The sequence below is a fragment of the Papio anubis genome, chromosome 17 (genome assembly GCF_008728515.1).
Source record: "Papio anubis isolate 15944 chromosome 17, Panubis1.0, whole genome shotgun sequence".
Lineage (NCBI taxonomy): Eukaryota > Metazoa > Chordata > Mammalia > Primates > Cercopithecidae > Papio > Papio anubis.
In genome coordinates this window covers 34,771,452-34,789,485 of record NC_044992.1, presented here as the reverse complement: position 1 = coordinate 34,789,485, position 18,034 = coordinate 34,771,452, and the positions used below count along the sequence as shown (strand labels likewise).

Below are 18,034 nucleotides of genomic sequence, written 5' to 3'. Positions count from 1 at the left end.
GATCCTCCCACCTTAGCCTCCCATGTAGCTGGGATTACATGTGTGTACCGCCAACCCAGCTATTTTTTTCTTTTGTAGAGATGCGGGGATTTGCGGGGGTGGGTCTCACTTTGTTGCCCGGGTTGGTCTTGAATTCCTGGGCTCAAGCGATCCTGCTGCCTCAACCTGTCAAAGTGCTGGGATTGTAAGTGTGGCCACTGAGCCTGGTCTTGGCCTGGATTTTTTTTAAAGCTACTCAAGTAATTCTGTACAGCCAGTGCTAGGTACTGGCCTGGTACCATGATTCCCAAACTGTGGTGTGCATCAGAATCACAGGTTGCTGGGCTGCACCCCCAGAGTTTCCGACTCAGTAGGTCTCGGATGGGACTGAGAATTGGCATTTGGAACAGCTTCCCAGGCAATGAATATGATGCAGAGAACCAGGGCTAGAGGATAATCCTGGTTTGCTCAGGACAGCTCATGTGGAGCATCACCCTGTCCCAGGTGTGCCACTTTACAAGCCCCCTGGGTCTGACTGGGGGTGGGGCCAGACCCTGATGGGTGGGGAGGCCCCCGCAGGGAGTGCAGGAAGCACATGAGTTGTCAGGGAAGAGAGAGGGTGAGGTCACTGAGCTGAAACATGGCATCAGGGGCAAGAGAGGCAGCCTTGGCAACGGTGACCCAGAGCCCAGGAGGAAGACGTGTGGTTGGAAGCCCTAGAAGGCCGTTGGCTCAACACAAGGAAAAACTTTGACCTTGAGAACTGCCCTGTCTGGAAACGGCACCAGCTTCCTCTTCTGGCAGCGAGGGCCCTGTCCCTGTGGTGGAGGATGAGGGGTAGTCCAGCTGAGCTGGAGAGGAGGAGGAAGGAGAGATGTATCAACTGGGCAATCTCTGAGTTCCCTTTGAAGTCTGCAACTGCACTTCCCTGCAGCCTCCAGTCTGCCTTTAATCCAGAAGCTGTTTATTTAGGGAGGTGGCCGTCTGGAGCTTTCGCAACAGACTGGCTTTCCCCATAGGGGTGTTTCCCTTGCCTATCAGCAAGCGGTTTACTGTCCTGGGCCAAACAGGAAGGCGACAGCGCTAGACATAGCCGGCCAGTCCGCAAGGATGCGGTGCAGCGGTGCAGCGGTGCCGCAGGTGTCACCTCGAGAGTGCAGTCGGAGAGCGCTGCGGGTGAATGGGCGAGGCAAGGCAGGGGTACCCTAGGAATGCGACGCGGGGCTCCAGGGGACAAACCCTGCCCCAGGCGGGGAGGGAGGAGGGATCAGGAGGATCCAGCCCACGCCGCTGGCCACATCAGAGCACCAAGAGAACACCAACTCTTTATTACAGGAATTCCTATGAAACAGCTCCAAGAAAAAACCCACACATAGGAGGAAAAAAAATAACAAGCAACACTCACAGACGTGGGGCTGGGGCTTCCCCCGCAGTGCGCCCGTCCTGGCGCGGGGAAGGCTCAGAGACCCGTCGGGAACTCGAGCTGGGGACCCGAGGCACTCCTCGGAGACCTTCCCCTCCCTCCAGGACCCCAGGCCTGGCGCGAGGAGCAGTGGAGGGGGCGGCCGCTCCTCGGCAGGGCCCCCGAGCCAGCGTCCCGGCCCCGTGCGCGTTTCCAAACTTGGTCACGCTCGGCGGCGGCGGCGCGTCCCGGCCCTCCCCAGAGAGGGGAAATTCGGCGTCGGGAGTCCGGGCAGGGTGGGTGGGACGAGGTGCAATCGCCGGCTCGCCTTCGCTACGCCCTTGTGATCTTGGGGTCACTGAGGCCACCAGGGCCGCGCCAAGGATCGGATCCCACTCCCAACCTCCCGAAGCCGCGCCGAAGCCTCGTGCCTGCCCAGGCTTCCCGGCTCTCCAGAAGGTCTGCGCGCTCCCATGTCCAGGGCGGGGCCACGGGCTGGGCAGCCTCCCTCCCCGTGACAGTGGTGGGTGCCGTGTAAGCCTTCCTAGAATCAGCGTTCTCCTCCTCAGATCACCAGCCCGTCTCAGGGGCACCCAGCAAGCCCTTCTGCCCTAGGCGCTCCCACCCAGGCTGGCGGCCTTTCCACCTTGCTCTTCAGCCCTGCCACCTGCTCAAAGGGGTCACTCCAGGGCCCACTGCTGTCCACCCTCGGACAGCTGGGCTTCCAGTCCAGCTGGGGAGTCAGAGCCCCTGTGAGCCCCGACTGTGGTGTGACTCCAGAACTGGCTTTTGTCTGCTGCCAAATTAAAGACCCTGCCACCCTGGGGTGGCCACCCTCCCCACCCCTGCTGTATGATGGGGAGCTGCTGGGAGTGAGCCCATCCCCAACAGCAGCAGCCTGATGAGGCCAGATGGGGCAGTCACGAGATGCTCTCTGCAGCAGCCCATAGCACCTCAGAGTGCCTGGGGGACTGGCCGGGGACCTCCCACCCAGGGTAGGTGCAGGGCTTGTGTGCTGGGCCAGCAGCCCTGGGGGAAGGCTGAGATATGGGAGGCCCTGGAAGGGAGGGACCCAAGTGCCTGGAGGGAGCTGAGGAAGGGGACAGGGGGTCAGGCAGAGTCTGTGACAGGACAGATAGGGAACGGAGGGAGGCAGGGACTCCACCTCCTGGCCAAAGAGCCTCTGGTGGGGTCATCTTGCCCTTTTCCATATTCCAATTTTTATCTGCTTTCTGGATTTTTTTTTTTTTTCAAGGGAGGTTGGTTCCTGCATTTCCACTCATTGACCATAGGAACGCCTGGCTACAAAAGGAGCTGTAATTGGCTGCTGCCTCTAGGGGCCCCAGGTCCTTCCTCCAATTGCAAGGCAGCAACTCGGAAGTTCTAAGTCCCATGGAAAGTGGCAGTGGTTGGGCTGGACTGTGGCTGGAGGATCACTGGGCCTCGGTTCTCAAGCACCATCTGTCCGGCTGCAGCTGGGCCCTTCAGCTGGGGGCCAGTGTTGCTTTCCAGCTGCCCCCACCGGTTCAGATCATCTCTGGCAAGGAAGAGCTGCTGGCATCTGGCAGGGGGAAAAAGGGGATGGGAGGAGTCTTTTTCAAAGGAGCCCAATGGTCTTTCCTGGTCACTGGTTCCTGGAGAGACAGTTTTGGGAGAAGTTACCAAAGACCTAAGCCCTCCCCTTTCTCCAGGGACTCGAGGTCAACTGTAGAACTCTGCCTGGGTCATCCCCGCCATTCGAATTCCTAGAACCATTCCAGCTTGCGGAGCTGCAGGGACTCTGGCAGCAGGAGATGGAGCGGAGGAATGGAATCCTGGGGGGAAGCAGCTATAGGGGAGGGCTTCAAGGTGGGAGGGTACCTGGCCCATTCTAATATGTCATAGCTCAAGAGAGCTAGGCCACAGAGATCTGTAGGTGGAAAAAAGTAAACTGGGGGCAGAACCTGGTAGGCCTCAGACACCAAGCTGAAGAGATCCTAAGACTTTACTCAGAAGACTCATTCAGGCTGGGCACGGTGGCTCACGTCTGTAATCTCAGCACTTTGGGAGGCCAAGGCAGACGGATCATGAGGTCAGGGGTTCCAGACCAGCCTGACCAGCATGGTGAAACCCCGTCTCTACTAAAAATACAAAAATTAGCCGGGTGTGGTGGCGGGTGCCTGTAATCCCAGCTACTCAAGAGGCTGAGGCAGGAGAATGGCTTGAACTTGGGAGGGGGAGGTTGCAGGGAGCAGAGATTGCGTCACCACACTCCAGCCTGGGCAACATAGCAAGACTCCATCCCCCCCAAAAAAAATAGGGAAAAAAAAGATTTATTCAAAGAGCATAGGAGAAATGGAACTAAAGTGGTATTTTGATGGTGGGATAATCAGAGTAGCTAGGGGCAGTGAAGAGAACAGGGCTGTGACCTAGGTGATGAGCATCTATCAGGGTGGTTATAGAAGGAATAGAAAAGAGAATGAAAGGGGGCAGTCAGCAGGAGAGACTGAGTTGCCACCCAAGACTGAAAAGAAAATGTTGGGTGCAGCTGGGGACACGAAGCAGCTCTGGAAGCCTAACTGCGATGGAGATTCAGATGTAGGAGCCAGATGCACAGAAGTGTTGCTGGTGCTATAAAAGAGGGCGGAGGCACTGCCAGAGTGGGCAGTGAGAAGACTTCAAAGAGGGTCAAGGGCAGAGCAACAAGGAGAGCCAGTCAGAGGGAGGAGAACCAGGCTTCGCGGGGTCACAGGAGCCAAGGGAAGGCAGTTTCGGGAAAGATCAGGGGAGTGTGTGTGGAAGAGCACCAGAAGAATGCAGAATAGGCTAAGGCCCTGAGCTGCTGGGTAACCTCTGAGTCAATCTGGATGATGGGAGGGGCTGTTAGCCTGTAGAGGATGAAGGATAGCAAGGGAGACTCAAAGACCCCTGGTATTTAAGGGGAGGAGGAAGAGGATGTCAACTTGTCGAACGAGCTGGAAAGGGACAAGCTGGAAGTCCTAGGACAGAAATAAATGATGAGGCCGGGTGCAGTGGCTCACACCTGTAATCCTAGCACTTTGGAAGGTCCAGGTGGGCGGATCACCTGGGGTCAGATGTTCGAAACCAGCCTGGCCAACATGGCGAAAATCCTTCTCTACTAAAAATACAAAAACAAATTAGCCAGGCACGATAGTGGGTGCCTATAATCCCAGCTATCCAGGAGGCTGAGGCAGGAGAATTGCTTGAACCTTAGAGGCGGAGGTTGCAATGAGCTGAGACTGCGCCACTGCACTCCAGCCTGGGCAACAGAGTGAGACTCTGTCTCAAAATAAATAAATAAATAACCGGGCATGGTGGCTCACTCCTGTAATCCCAGCACTTCGGGAGGCCGAGGTGGGCAGATTAGGAGGTCAGGAGACCAAGACCATCCTGGCTAACATGGTGAAACCCCGTCTCTACTAAAAAAATACAAAATATTAGCCGGGCATGGTGGTGGGCGCCTGTAGTCCCAGCTACTCAGGAGGCTGAGGCAGGAGAATGGCGTGAACCCGGGAGGCGGAGCTTGCAGTGAGCCAAGATTGCGCCACTGCACTCCAGCCAGGGCCACAGAAGGAGACTCCATCTCAAAATAAATGAATGAATGAATGAATGAATGAATGATGAGCAAGGTTCTGATGTAGGTGTGGTTTGGACAGGACCTGTTTTCCCTGGGGACCAGCAGGAAGGAGAAGGATGTGGAGACAGTAGCAGCGTGGGGTGACAGTGGAGGCGTTTCCCTGGCAGGCTCTATCTGGGCATTCCAGGACAGTGGGAAGTGGGCTGCAGCTCTGTGTTTGAGGAAAGCCTGAGGGGAATGGAAGGGGCTGCAGTGCCTGGTAGATGTGGTAGGGAGTCAGGTGGAACAGGTGTGGGGGCCAGCTGCCCAGGCAGAGGGGAAAGGACACTTGTATTTACTTGTTCCTGGTTTCCCTCCATTGTGACTATCCTGAGGCAGGCGAGTATTTCTCCACGGTCTGCCACAGGGCCATGCCTGCCACGCCATCAACTCAAGAAAGCCTTGTAGATGCTGCTCACTGGGACCAGACCAGTGGCTGGGGAAGGCCAGGCAGCTTCCCCTCTCCCATGGGAAAGGGGGGCTGGAAGAGGGACAGCTGTCCTGGCCAAGTCCTGGAGGAGGCCTTGGCATTTTCTCTTTCTCCCCAAGAGGGTGCACAGGAAGAGAGGAGAAGAAGTGGCTTGGAGGCCCGGGGCTTCAGCCAGAAACCGCTGCCTCAGGAGGGGTTTCCTCATCCTGGTGTGGCAGATCGCAGCCCACCCAACCCAAGCAGGGGGCTGGAAAGAGCTCTGTGTGTGCATAGCCGGGTTGAGACCACCTCAGTTTTTCTTTTGTTTTGTTTTTTTGTTGTTGTTGTTTTGAGATGAAGTTTCACTCTTGTCACCCAGGCTGGCATGCAATGGCGTGATCTCGGGGCTCACTGCAACCTCCGCCTCCCAGATTCAAGTGATTCTCCTGCCTCAGCCTCCCAAGTAGCTGGGATTACAGGTGCGTGCCACCACGCCAGGCTAACTTTTGTATTTTTTAGCAAAGACAGGGTTTCACCATACTGGCCAGGCTGGTCTCGAACTCCTGACTTCAGGTGATCCACCCACCTCGGCCTCCCAAAGTGCTGGGATTACAGGCATGAGACACCGTGCCCAGCCAGTTTTTCTTAAATTGTCCTCTCAGTGTGCTGTGTGTGTCCTGGACTGTCTTCTCAACTGGACTGTAAACTCTTCAAGGTCAAAGCTGATTTTGTTTTCCTGTTCTCAGCATCTGTTATAGGCAGGTGTGCTTATCTTTTGTCAAATGAATAAATAACCAAAAAAGACATGCAATGGACTAGTTCCCACTCCCGTGTCCCTGCCGCAACTATGAGGGAAGACACGTGGGGCCTGTACTACCCAGTTGCCTGAACCCAGCGCCTCTGGACACCTGGGAGGACACAAGGGGTGCACAGTGTGGGGGGCCCTGGCCTTGGGCAGTCCCTGGGTAGCTATGGCTCCAGGCCTTACCTTTTACTGTCCTTCTCGCAGGCCTTCCTCCACCTTGGGTGCCTCCTGACGCCTTCCCCGGAAGTCTTCGTCTGAAAAGGAGAGGGAAGCTGCCTCATCCTCTACCCCGCAGGACCTCGCTCAGCCACGGCCCCAGACTGGCCAAGACAGCTGACCCGACTCTCTCTGCCCCCTTCATTTGGGGCCCATGAAGATCCCCCCCAGGTGGATGATGCATGGGTCCAGGGAGAGAGGCAGCAGGACACTCAGGTGCTGGCCAGGGTCCACCACTGAGCTCTGAGACCTTGGACAAGTTCTCCCCTCGTCTCTGAGCCTCAATTTCCTCATCTATAAAAGGGATGGAAAAGCTGGACTATCTAGATGACCTCCAAGGTCCTTCCGGTCCTTGTTTCTGGATGCCTCTCGACCCTCGAATGTGGCATGAGGATCAAGGATCCGCTGCGGGCCCAGTAGGGTCTGAGGCAGTCTTCTGGCCCACGTGGCCTTTGGAAGGGACTGGGTGAAAGTTGAGAAGCCTCTGGGCCCACAGACGGAAGCTGCCCGGTGCTTGATTCTTGGTTCAGACAGGCCGAGGGTCCCCCAAGGGGGTAGGCCTGTCTGCCACTTCACAGCCAAGAGAATACTCCCCAGAAACAGTGCCTGGCACTTCATGCTACAGGCACACATCTAGATGGAAGTAGGGGAGGGTCCCCTTTCGGGGGTTGCAGGAAGGGAGAGGCGATGTCGACCAAGTCGGGGGGATCCATTTCTTTGGGTCACCTGCCCACCAACCCGCAGTGTCTCCTCCAAGGGACAGGGTGGGTGCTCCCATGAAACACCCAGGAACTCCGCTGGGAGATCACCGATCATAGAGAAGTTGGAGCTTACGACTCCCCTCCAGCCTCACCACACGCATGGCCCTCCACATCATCCAGGAGGTTGGCTGTGGACGCTGCAGCCCCCAGCCTGCCAGACCATTCAGGAAAACCGTCCCAGGGATGAGAGGACACTGCCCTAGTCCCCCCAGTCCCACCCACTCTCTGCCCCACCCCTCAAGGCTCTGGAGGTATCTGACACAGCCACCTGACCCCCCACACCCCTAGTACTGTCCCCCGGGCTCCTTTTCCTGAGGTCAGTGGTGTGGCCAGGCCCTGACACTCTCACCCCGCTTACATCTCTGGGGATGGAGAAAAAGCTTCCTTCCTGTTTCCCTCTGGCTGCTGAGTCTCTGCTATCCTAGGCCCTGTTTGAGAAGCGTGAATAGGAGTTCGGGTAAAAATGTGCAAAGCCGTATTTCTACTCGAGGAAGGCAGGGCCAACATGCTTGGAGTGAGGAGGACTCGTGCACTAGTTCAACTAGAGAAATGAGGGGAAGGTTTGATTTTGACGGAAGAACCACTTTTTCTCCCAAGAAGTACATGACCTCAGACCAAAAAAAGTTATAGGACAACTTCTGGGCCTACAGAAGGGAGATAGGAGCTGCTACCCTAGTCCTTAGGTCTGGTCCCTGGTTGGCAACGAGAGATGGGCAGTGGACTGGTGGCCAAGCTCATGGAGGGAAGGGGAGGAGGAAGGGAAGGCCACAGAGCCTCGTCCCACTCCCAGGGGAGGGCACAGCTGCAGGGAGTTCATTCAGCAGGGGTCTTGCTTCGTAGCCCTTGGCTTCCACCACCCCCACCAGTGCCAGGCTGGAAAGGATACGACTGATGCTTCAACAAGTGTTTCCTCTTTGACTTCCTCATTTTGGTCTTCTCTGAGAAGGCTCGGGCAAGTTCAAACAGCTTCCTCCGGGTGGCTGGGGGCAGAGAGACCTGTGAGTCATTCTCTTGGCAGCCAGCACACCAGATGGCCTCCTCCCAGGTGTGGGCAAGGCCAGGGGAGGACCCAGACCCCTTGGAGTGGGAGCAGGGGGCAGGCAAGGGTGAGAGCTGGGGAGGGAGAGGTGACAGGAATCACAGATCCCTGAGGATACCACCCCAGGAGTGAGAGACTGCATCCTGGGTCAGCCTGCAGGGGCAGCACAGGACACCCTGAGCCAGGCCCAGGGACTGCAGGCGGCTCAAGATCCGAGTATTCCCTCCCCAGCTGCAACACACTGCAACGCATCTTGGCTCGCTTTCCCACCGCCACCGCCTTCCCGCCCCTCCCCTAGCCACCTCCAAAGTTGGTTCTGGGATTTCCATGACTAATCCGAGATTTTCCCTGAAATGGAGCCTGAGAGGATCGAAGCCTCATTCACACATGGCTGTGGGTCTATGTGGCGGGGAGGTGAGGGGGAGGGAAGGGGGCATTCAAGGCTGCTAGGACTTTGTGGAAAGAGGTCCTCCACCCCCACAGAGGCTTAGCAAGGGCCTCTCTGTGCAGTCAGCTCCGGCCAAGCCTCCTCAAGTCACAGAGAACGTGAACATGAGGACTGTGGTGAGGGCATGTGCGGCACGTTATTTTTCTGTAGACATCTGGCTCAAGAGGATTTAAAACTTAATTTGTTTCTAGACTCAGCTGTAGAGGGAAGTGAGGTAGGAAGGCTGAGGGAGCCAGCCTGTGATGAAAATGTCACTGGTTCACCAAGAGTCAGCTGCATTACACATTCTGGAGGGCTCCCTTACTCCTGGGAGGCCACAGGGCCTGTCTCAGAAAAGCTGGGGAGAGAAGCGGGGCCTGAGCGGGACTCACATTTTCCCATGTGTTTCAGCTTGTCCCTGAATAAGGCATCTTCAGACACAGCGGGGTTGGCGTCGCCAGTTCCTGGAAGGAGACACCTGCTGAAGGCCGGCCAGTGTGGCCAGCCATGGCCGCTGTCCCAGCCATACCCACCCATCTGAGGACAAATGCAAAGAGCAAGCAGGATTCTTCCCTGACCAGGAGGGAGTTTAAAGCAAGGAGGATGTGGAGTTCCAGGAGCTCCTCTTTCCCCTTGTGGACTTTGTTTCCTCCTCTGTAAAAATGGGGAGGGTTTAGTGGTCTACTGTGTGTGCGGAGAGCCGGCTTGTGTCTGCTCCCAGCTGTTCACGCTCTGACCAACTCCATGTTTCATGACATCACCGTGGTAGCTTGGGAGTATTTCCACCATGGAGGTCACCAAGCACTACATATCAGGCTCCTGCTGCACCCAGAGTTGGCTGTGAAACATTCACCAGCACACAAGGGGCCTCCTGCACCCCGACATTCATGTGACAGTCAAATGAGGTGCTGGTTCAGAGCCGGCATTCACCTGTAGCAAGTCCCTTGTCCTTCCTGCCAGGGTAAGCCCATCCACTGCTCCCTCCCAGCCACAGGGTTTCTGGCTATTAGACAATGAGTAGGAATAGAATGGGACTAGTCCTGGAGTCAGAACCCTGCCGGCCACGCGGTCTCCTGGGCTCGCTCGGCATCCGCTTGGGTCTTTTGCTGCCTTTCTGAAACCCCTGCTCTCTGTTCTGCCACTTGGTTAATCCCCAGTCACCTTGCCTGCTAAGTCCCCTTTGAGTCATTCTGATCCATCTCAGCAGCCCCGGTATCTCTAGTTAATTCAGGATCAAGGACAAGAGGCTCCTGCTTAAAACTCCCAGCTGCACATCTGCTGAGGCCTAAGCGCCCAGCCTGCTGCTTATGAGTCAGTTCCACAGGATTTTCTCCCTTCAAGCTGGGGTCAGCTCAGCTCCCCATCCCTCTGCTCCTCCACCCCCAACTCTACTGCATGATGCAAGGTCTATTCCAGGCAAGAGCCTTTCTCCGAGGCGGGCGGCTTGTGTATGCATGGGGCAGGGGGCACTGACTGACGAGGGGCCACTGTTCACACACAGGCACCAGGTCGTCATTCCCAGCTGTGGCTCAACCCAGTAGTCTGTGCATCCCAGGAGCACTGCTACCTCTCACCCCCATCCAACCCTCCTTCAGCCATTAGAGCTTCTGAGCAGAAGAGCCTGGCCCTCTTTACCAGCAATTCTTACTTCCCACCACCTTGTACACAAAGCTAGAAATTCCTCTTCCTCCAACACCTAGGGCAGGGCCCAACAGATGGGAGATATTCTCCAGCTACGTCATGAATGAATGAGTCAACTCCCCAGATTAATCCTGCCCTCCTTTTCTTCCATGCATTTGCTAAAATCAATAAGTCCTCAGCTTTGCTAGTTTGTTCTACCTGTTTTCTGGGCATTTCTCCTTACAAGACCATAAACTTCCTCAGGAAACAGACCAAGAGTTATCAGTCTCTGAGTCCCACCATAAGGCAGTTTGGAGTCCTTTTCTTTTCTTTTCTTTTCTTTTTTTTTTTTTTGGAGATAGGGTCTCACTCTGTCACCCAAGCTGGAGTGCAGTGGCATAATCACAGCTCACTGCAGCCTCAACTTCCTGGGCTCAAGTGATCCTCCCACCTCAGCCTCCTGAGTAGCTGGGACTACAAGCACATGCCAATATGCCCAGCTAATTTTGGTACTTTTTTGGTAGAGACAGGGGGACTTACTTTGTTGCCCAAGCTGGTCTTGAACTCCTGGACTCAAGCAATCCATCTGCCTCGGCCTCTCAAAGTGTTGGGATTACAGGTGTGAGCCACTGCACCTGGCCATGTGTCCTTGACTAGCCTATACTCAAGGCATAGGTTGAGAGTTCAGCCAGCCTATGTTATTTGATCACAAATGGGGGCTCAGAAGCCCAGCAGTGGCTGGATTGGAAAGACCCCAGAGCAGCTAAATGGAGTGGATATGGAGGTCGGGGGAGAAGCGGCCCCACCAGCCTGCTAAGGAGGCCCACGCCCCCTCCTACAATCTGTTTTTTCACCCTACTCCCAAACTCCAAATATGCAAAGCAAAGTTGGGTATGAGCCCCCCCATGCCTCTAGGTTTTCTTCCCCAGAAGGCAAAGTTACCTGGGACAGGAGACGGAAAGCCAAAGTCGTTTCCGACAGCCACGCTGCTGGATTTAGATTTCTGGGATTCGTATTTCAATCGATCTGGAAAAGGACCACATTCATAGGTCAGGGAGGTTAGCTCCTGGGCTCCCAGGGACAGGCTGGGCTGGGATACGGTAGTTTGCTAGAGGCTAAGTCCCCAGAATCGCACATGAGCACACACGGGCACCCAAAATATGAGTGCACACAACATCTACCAGCTCTCAAAGAACCAGCAGTAAGAGAAACTACTGCCTGACAGCCATCTCAAATGTCAGAATTAAAAGACTCGGAGAGATTGTAGAGTCCAAACTCTCATTTAAAAGGAAAGGCGTGGCCAGGGGTGGTGGCTCACGCCTGTAATTCCAGCACTTTGGGAGGCTAAGGCGGGCAGACCACCTGAGGTCAGGAGTTTGAGACCAGCCTGGCCAACATGGTGAAACCCCATCTCTACCAAAAGTACAAAAATCAGCCAGGTGCAGTGGTGTGTGCCTATAATCCCACCTACTTGAAAGGCTGAGGCAGGAGAAACACTTGAACCTGGGAGGCGGAGATTGCAGTGAGCCGAGATTGAGCCACTGCATTTCAACCTGGGCGACAAGAGGGAGATTCTGTCTCAAAAAAATAAATAAATAAAAAATAAACGGAAAGGCCTTGAGCCTTCCAGCACCTTTGCTGCAGAGCTGGGGCTAACCTTGGGCCTCAGCCCAGCCTTCTCCCTGCACAACTTGCTCCTCCCCCACCAACACACCATCAGTTACACACACAAGCTCTCACACTGTGGCCATCACAGGGACAGAGCTCCACTGCCCTCTCATTTCCTCTATCCCAAACGCACTCCCACCCTGCAGGGGAAAGGTAGCCAGGCTGGGGAGCAGGGTCTCCAACCCAGAGACAACCCAAATACCTGCAAAGTTCCAGAGCCCCTGCTCTAAGGTCTTCCACTCAAGAGCCTCCCCAACCCTGGCATTCACGAACCCAGTCATTCTGTTCCCGGAGCTCCAGACACATCACGCCTGCCTTGGGGCTGGGGCTCTGTGAGGAGGGGCAGTGCTCTTCTCCCTGCTGCCCTGTGCCAAGGCCAGTTCCTGGCACAGAGCAGGTGTGCAAAGGGAAGAAGGCCTAAGAGTGCACACCCTTCTTCCTCTGAGTCCCGAGGGAGAAAGGGGTGGGTTAGTGACCCAGGTCCCCATAGGCAGAATTCTGAGGCTCCCATGGGATAACTTGGTGGGAGTCAAGGCTCAGTAGGACAGAAAGCACCTGGCCCCTCAGCCCCCAGCTCAGTGCTTTCCTGAGCCCCAAGGCTAAAGCCAGCATCACCTCCCTTCTTCAGCCAGGGAGAAGTGGCTGCAGGCACTGCTCACCTCTCTCCAGGGCAAGGAGGAAGTCGCGGTTTCGTTGCAGCTCCTTCATGAACTCCTCGTTCTGTAGGAAAAGCGCGATCCTCTCATCTTCCAGGTACTGCTTCCAGCGGCTCTCCTGGTCTCGGGGCCCTGGCCCAGTCATGGCAGGCGGACCTCCGTCTCCACTCCCAGGCTTGGGGCCCCCAGCATTACCCTGAGGAGGGGGGCGAGCATGTTGAACGTGTACACACAAGGATACATGTTGCACAAACATCCACATCCCTCTGGTTGCACACACGCCCTGTCCAACATCCTCTAGCCCTCACCTGAGGCTCACACCTCCTAATGGAACCTAGTGGCAAGCCAAAATCCAACGGACAGGTCAGAGCCCTCACTGCAGGGGACACAGCAGTAGCCTAAAAACTATTTTTCCTCCACGCCACGGACCACCTCATACCTTCATCTACAACCTGAACAGTCCTGAAAAGAAATCTGCAAACTGTGGAACAGCCTATACGTGGATTCCCAAACTCAACCCTCTCCTGGCACCAGCAGCCTCAGGGTGGACCTGCCCCGCTGTGGGGCACCTTGGGGCATGCCAACATCTATCGAGAAGCTGCCTCTGGCCCTTTCCCGAGGGAGGAAGGTGGGTGCTCTGGCCCTCCACCATTGGCCACCCCATGCCCACCTCTCTCCAGCCCGAGGTGACTGCTGCAGCAGACAGCCTCCTTAGGCTGTCACCTTCCCTGGATAGAACAGGAAACCTCCAGACCCAGGCAGGAAGTGAGGCTTTCAGTTCAGCATTCCTTCCCTACGAACCCAGGGCAACAGAAATAGCTCAGCCTGGGTTTAAACATCAGGAAGTAAAACTGGCTGGCACAAATTGTGTGGGCAAAGAGAGATGCTGGACAGGCAGGTGGGAGTGGAAGGCGGGGGCGGCCCCTGTTACCTGTATGCTGTCCAGCTGCTGGGGGAGGATGCGGAGAAAGTCATCCGGGAGGTTGCCCAGTAGTGGTGGGTTCCAGTTCCGATAGCGTCTCTGGCTTGTAGGGGCTGCAGAGCCCAGCACGTCGATACTAGGGGATGGGAGGTGACAGGGAAGAGGGAGTCATTAAGCCCAACCCCAGGTCTCCTGGCCCCATCACACCAGGTCCTCAGGCAGGTCAGATCCTGCTCAGAGATTCCCATGGCCTCCACTGCCCCCAGAACAAAGGCCCGTCACTTTGTGTCATCACTGGAGATGTCTCCACCGGCCTCAGCGAACTCCCCAGCCATTCATGCTGTCCAGTCACATGCCCGCCCAGGTCTCTAGACCTTCAGCGCTGTCTGTCCATGGTGCACATGTGGAACTCTGTGGATTTAGCTATAGATGTTTACAAATGTGCCCTAAAAACAGCAGGGATTGTATCCTTTCATGCTTCTATGCTAGCACCTACACAGTGCCAGGCTCACGGTGCTGAGTGACAGGTATGGTCCAAAGGAACAGACACATAAGCCACCAACAGCACAGCCTGCTGCATGTTGGTTTGCTGAAGAGGGGGCATATGGGGACGCCAGGATCCGTACAGAGGGTAAAGCAGATCCGAGCTCCAGTTCTGGCTCAACCACCAGCCGGCGGGGTAGTCTTAGGTGGGCCCCTGTTCCCCTCTCGGATTCGGTTTCCTTAGCTAGAAACTGCTGCCTCCCTGCCCAGGTGCTGGGGAGCCTCTCAGGAGGCCATGTCCTGAGCAGTGTTCTGAAAAGTGTGTGGAGAGGTGAGTGTGGAAGGGATCTCGCTCTCAGGGTGCTCCGGGACCACTCTTTCCAGGCCTGGTGTGTGTGTGGCAGGAGCTCCGTGCCATGGCAGAGCCAACAGCTGGGCAAGGCAGTAGAGGAAGAGGGGGTGGCACACACACCCTCCCTGACCCCCAGGCTCCCGCCCTACCGCCCTGGGCCTGAGGGCAGCTCGGAGCCCAGCCAGGAGCTCCCCACAGCTCCATGGCAGCCTGCAGCGTGGCAACCGCAGGACACGTGTTCCGCTGAGTCAGGGAAACGGCACACTGAGAAGGCAGCCGAGGGCCGGGCGGTGGGGGCCGCTCTCGCTCTCTCGGGCCTGGCTTTGATTTGGTCTCCAGCTCTAGGAATCCCGCCCGCCCCCTCACTGGAGAGGAGCTTTTCCGGGCTGCAGCTGACTATGGAAATAACTTCCTTTCCTTTTCTATTTTGGGCGGGTGGCCGGCGGCGGGGGCGAGGGGAAGGGGCGGGGGCGGCAGCAGACGGGATAACCAGCTGCTAAGTGCCTGGTGGGAGCTCAGCTCTTGCAGACTGGAGCCAAGGGAACCCCAGCACGCCTCGTCCACCCTCTGGCTGCACAGACACAAGGGGAGAGGGAATGGTCTGGAGAGGAGCTTGCATCACAACCCAGGACTCCCATTCCTAGGCCAATTTTTTTCTACATCACTGCCACCTTCTGCCACTGTTGGAGGCTTCATTTTTCTCCAAAGGCCAGAGATGGGGAGAGAGGAAGCCCCATCTCTCAGGGACTCGCAGACCACCCCAGGCTACAGCAGGGAGGGACCCTCGCCAGGGGTATTACCCGTTCTTGGGGTCTCAGGGTCTTCATCTGGGACACGGGTGCCCACCCCCAACTTAACCACACCTCGGAGCCACCCAGGAAAGCAGCGGAGGGAGAACCTCAGAGGTGCATCTGGATTCCTCTAGCCATGAGGACTCCAAGTGCAGAAGGGGACAAGGTGGAGGAGGCCCCTGTTCTCAGCTAAGTTTCCTTGCTGCTGGGCCTGTGGTCCTGAAGGAAGGCCAGGCCCAGCCCCCTCCCGGCCCCTTGCCTGGCACTGGTAGAGATGAGGTCAGCCCACAGCTGCGTGAGCCAGGGGGCCCTGAGCACAGGCAGCCCAGGCAACTCCATTGTGGTCGGAAAGGAATGTCAGAAATGAGCTGAGACGCAAATAAAAAAAAAAAACTTCCAAGGCTGTAATTTTAACGGAAAAACAGCAGGCGGCCTGTGTGGATGGGTCCCCTGGGTTTCAGAGACTGTCTTTCTTTCAGACAGATGGAGGGAAGGACAGGCTGGGGGAGGGGAAGGAGAGAGGTGGGAGGATTTCCCAGCCCAGAGTCTCTGACTCTGGACCCCAAAACTACAACTTCAAGCCCCATCGGACCCCTAGGTTTACCTATGGAACATCAGACCTGATGGAAAGGGATTTCAGAGACAGGCCTTCCAGGTAAAATTTTTGGTAAAAACTGGACATTGAAGTCCAGAGGTGGTGGTTCAAGCCATGTCCCAGGACACACACATCATCCAGGCAAAACCTGGACCCAGGGATCGTGACATTTGAAGCATGCTCCCGGGGGTGGCCCTGCCTCTCTTGCCCTAGCAGGCCAATGCCCACGCTCCCAAACTCTGCCCCATCTGCAGGTTCTCGGCACCCCAGTGACTGGAGGTAGCAGAAGGGGGCCAGGCCATTCCCCCACTCAAATTTGATCTCCCTCAGCAGCCAGAGGAAGAATCCTAAAACATGAACCTGATTGTGTCGCTCTCCAGGTTAAGGCCCTTGAATGGCTCCCCGGCTGGCTGCAAGAGAACATGGAAGCTCCCTGGAAGGCCACAGGGCTCTTGATCTGCTTACCTCTCCAGCCTTACCCACCGGTAGATACTTCCAGGAGGCCCCCAGATGGGCCCTCTTTCCTGCCTCCAGGCCTCTGCACATGCTCCCTCTTTGCCTGAGCGCCTCCCTGTCCTCTGCTTCTCCACATTACTGCCAATGTGACCTTCAGGTCACAGCCTGGATATCAGTTTCTCCTGGCAGCCTTCCCTGCCCCTGTGTCTTGGGCTTCCCTAGACCCTGATCTCCTTGGCAGTGTGTGGGGAAACAGGCAGCACCGTATTCACCTCCACATCACACACATGGCTCAGCACATGGTTCACACACATGGTTCAGGAGTGCTGTCCTCACCACCTCATCACACACACGGCTCAGCACCTGCATACACAGCAGGCAATTCAGTCAATGCTGGAAATGAATGTCTTGGATAGAGGGACTGGACAAGGCACTGGAGATGGCCTAGAGGCCCAGGTCTAGCAGAGCCATCCTGGGGCAAAGGGACCCGTGCCTCTACTGAACACTGGCCTCTGGGGGAAGCCTCGTCTCTGGTCTCAATGTTCAATGTTAGAGCTAAACTCAGAGGCCAGCCAGTGTAGCTGGGGCACAGGAGGGAGCAGTAAACCACTGATTATAGATCTGGTCTATAACTGGGACTGTGCTAAGTGCTCCACACACATCTCATTCAGTCCTCCTCAGTGCTAACATGGAAATTACTATTCCCATTTCAGGGGAGGCAAACAAAGCTCAGAGAGGTCAAGCAATGAGCCAAAGGCCACATTGCAAAGGTGCCTGGAGAATTCTAAGCTAGGCAGGTGAAGGAAGGGGTGGGGAAAACAGACTGCTTCTGTCTGACTCCACTAGTCAAGTTCTCCTCAGTGCATCCACTCCCAACCCAGCAAAGCCTTCATTTCCTGAGTCAGGCTCCAGAACCTCAAGCAAAAGCAGTAACTTGTCGAAAGCCCACAGGGTCTCCTGAGCCTTGGTCTAGTGCTGAGGTTACCTTGCCCCCAAGTGGGACTCCCATCACTGAACTGCACCACCCTGGCCCCCCCCGCCCCCACAGCAGGCTGAACAGCCCCCCAGCCAGAGTAGGGAGGGAGGATGTGGCGTGGATATCCATACCACATTTATACTGGGATTTTCAGCCAAGCATGATGGTATGCCCTGTAGTCCCAGCTATTCGGGAGGCTGAGGCGGGAGGACCGCTAGAGGCCAGGAGTTCAAATTCACCATGGGCAACATAGTGAGACCCTGTTTCTATTTAAAGAAAAAAAACTCCTTTCTCTTATGGCCTCAGTTTTCCCTTCTGAAAAATAGGTGGAACCTCTCTGCCTAGTAGAAACTGAACTTTTTGCAAAAGTATCTTGGAATATTTAAAAAAAAAAAAAAAAAAAGGTGGGGGTCGGGGCAGGTCCAATGGCTTACATCTGTAATCCCAGCACTTTGGGAGACCGAGGTGGGCGAATCACCTGAGATCAGGAGTTCGAGACCAGCCTGGCAACATGGTGAAACCCCTTCTACTAAAAATACAAAAGTTAGCCAGGCATGGTGGTACACATCTGTAATCACAGCTACCCAGGAGGCTGAGGCAGGAGAATCACTTGAACCTGGGAGGCGGAGGTTGCAGTGAGCAGAGATCATGCCAATGCACTCCAGCCTGGATGATAGAGTGAGACACCGACTCAAAAAAACAAAAAGTCAAAGAAAGGAAAATCATTTAGCCCAGGGCTCTGTGATCCATCCCAGGCTGCAAGTCCTGCCTATGTCTCACCCAGACCCACTCACTCACTCCCCACCTCCCACTCCAGTACAGCCTGCCAGCTCCTGGTACCATTCGTGATAAAGATCCCAG

General features: G+C 55.9%; 1 protein-coding gene across 8 annotated transcripts in view; it reads right to left on the bottom strand.

The window, feature by feature from the left end:
- Positions 1-1,278: 1,278 nt before the first annotated feature.
- The window catches only part of CUEDC1 (CUE domain containing 1), a 94,487-nt gene continuing 77,731 nt past the window's right edge, over positions 1,279-18,034 (bottom strand). For 2 of the 8 annotated variants that reach the window (XM_021929077.2, XM_021929082.1), the window contains 8 exons: positions 13,530-13,656; positions 12,602-12,794; positions 11,217-11,300; positions 9,047-9,118; positions 8,075-8,168; positions 7,262-7,339; positions 6,395-6,465; positions 1,279-3,015 (listed from right to left, as the gene is read on the bottom strand). In XM_021929077.2, coding sequence (XP_021784769.1) covers positions 2,765-3,015; positions 6,395-6,465; positions 7,262-7,339; positions 8,075-8,168; positions 9,047-9,118; positions 11,217-11,300; positions 12,602-12,794; positions 13,530-13,656 — 970 coding nt within the window. In that variant the 3' untranslated portion in view covers positions 1,279-2,764. Of the gene's footprint in view, positions 3,016-3,636; positions 4,500-6,394; positions 6,466-7,236; positions 7,340-8,074; positions 8,169-9,046; positions 9,119-11,216; positions 11,301-12,601; positions 12,795-13,529; positions 13,657-18,034 lie in introns of those variants that run through there. The other 6 variants (XM_021929079.2, XM_021929078.2, XM_021929080.2 and 3 more) reach the window with 6 other exon arrangements.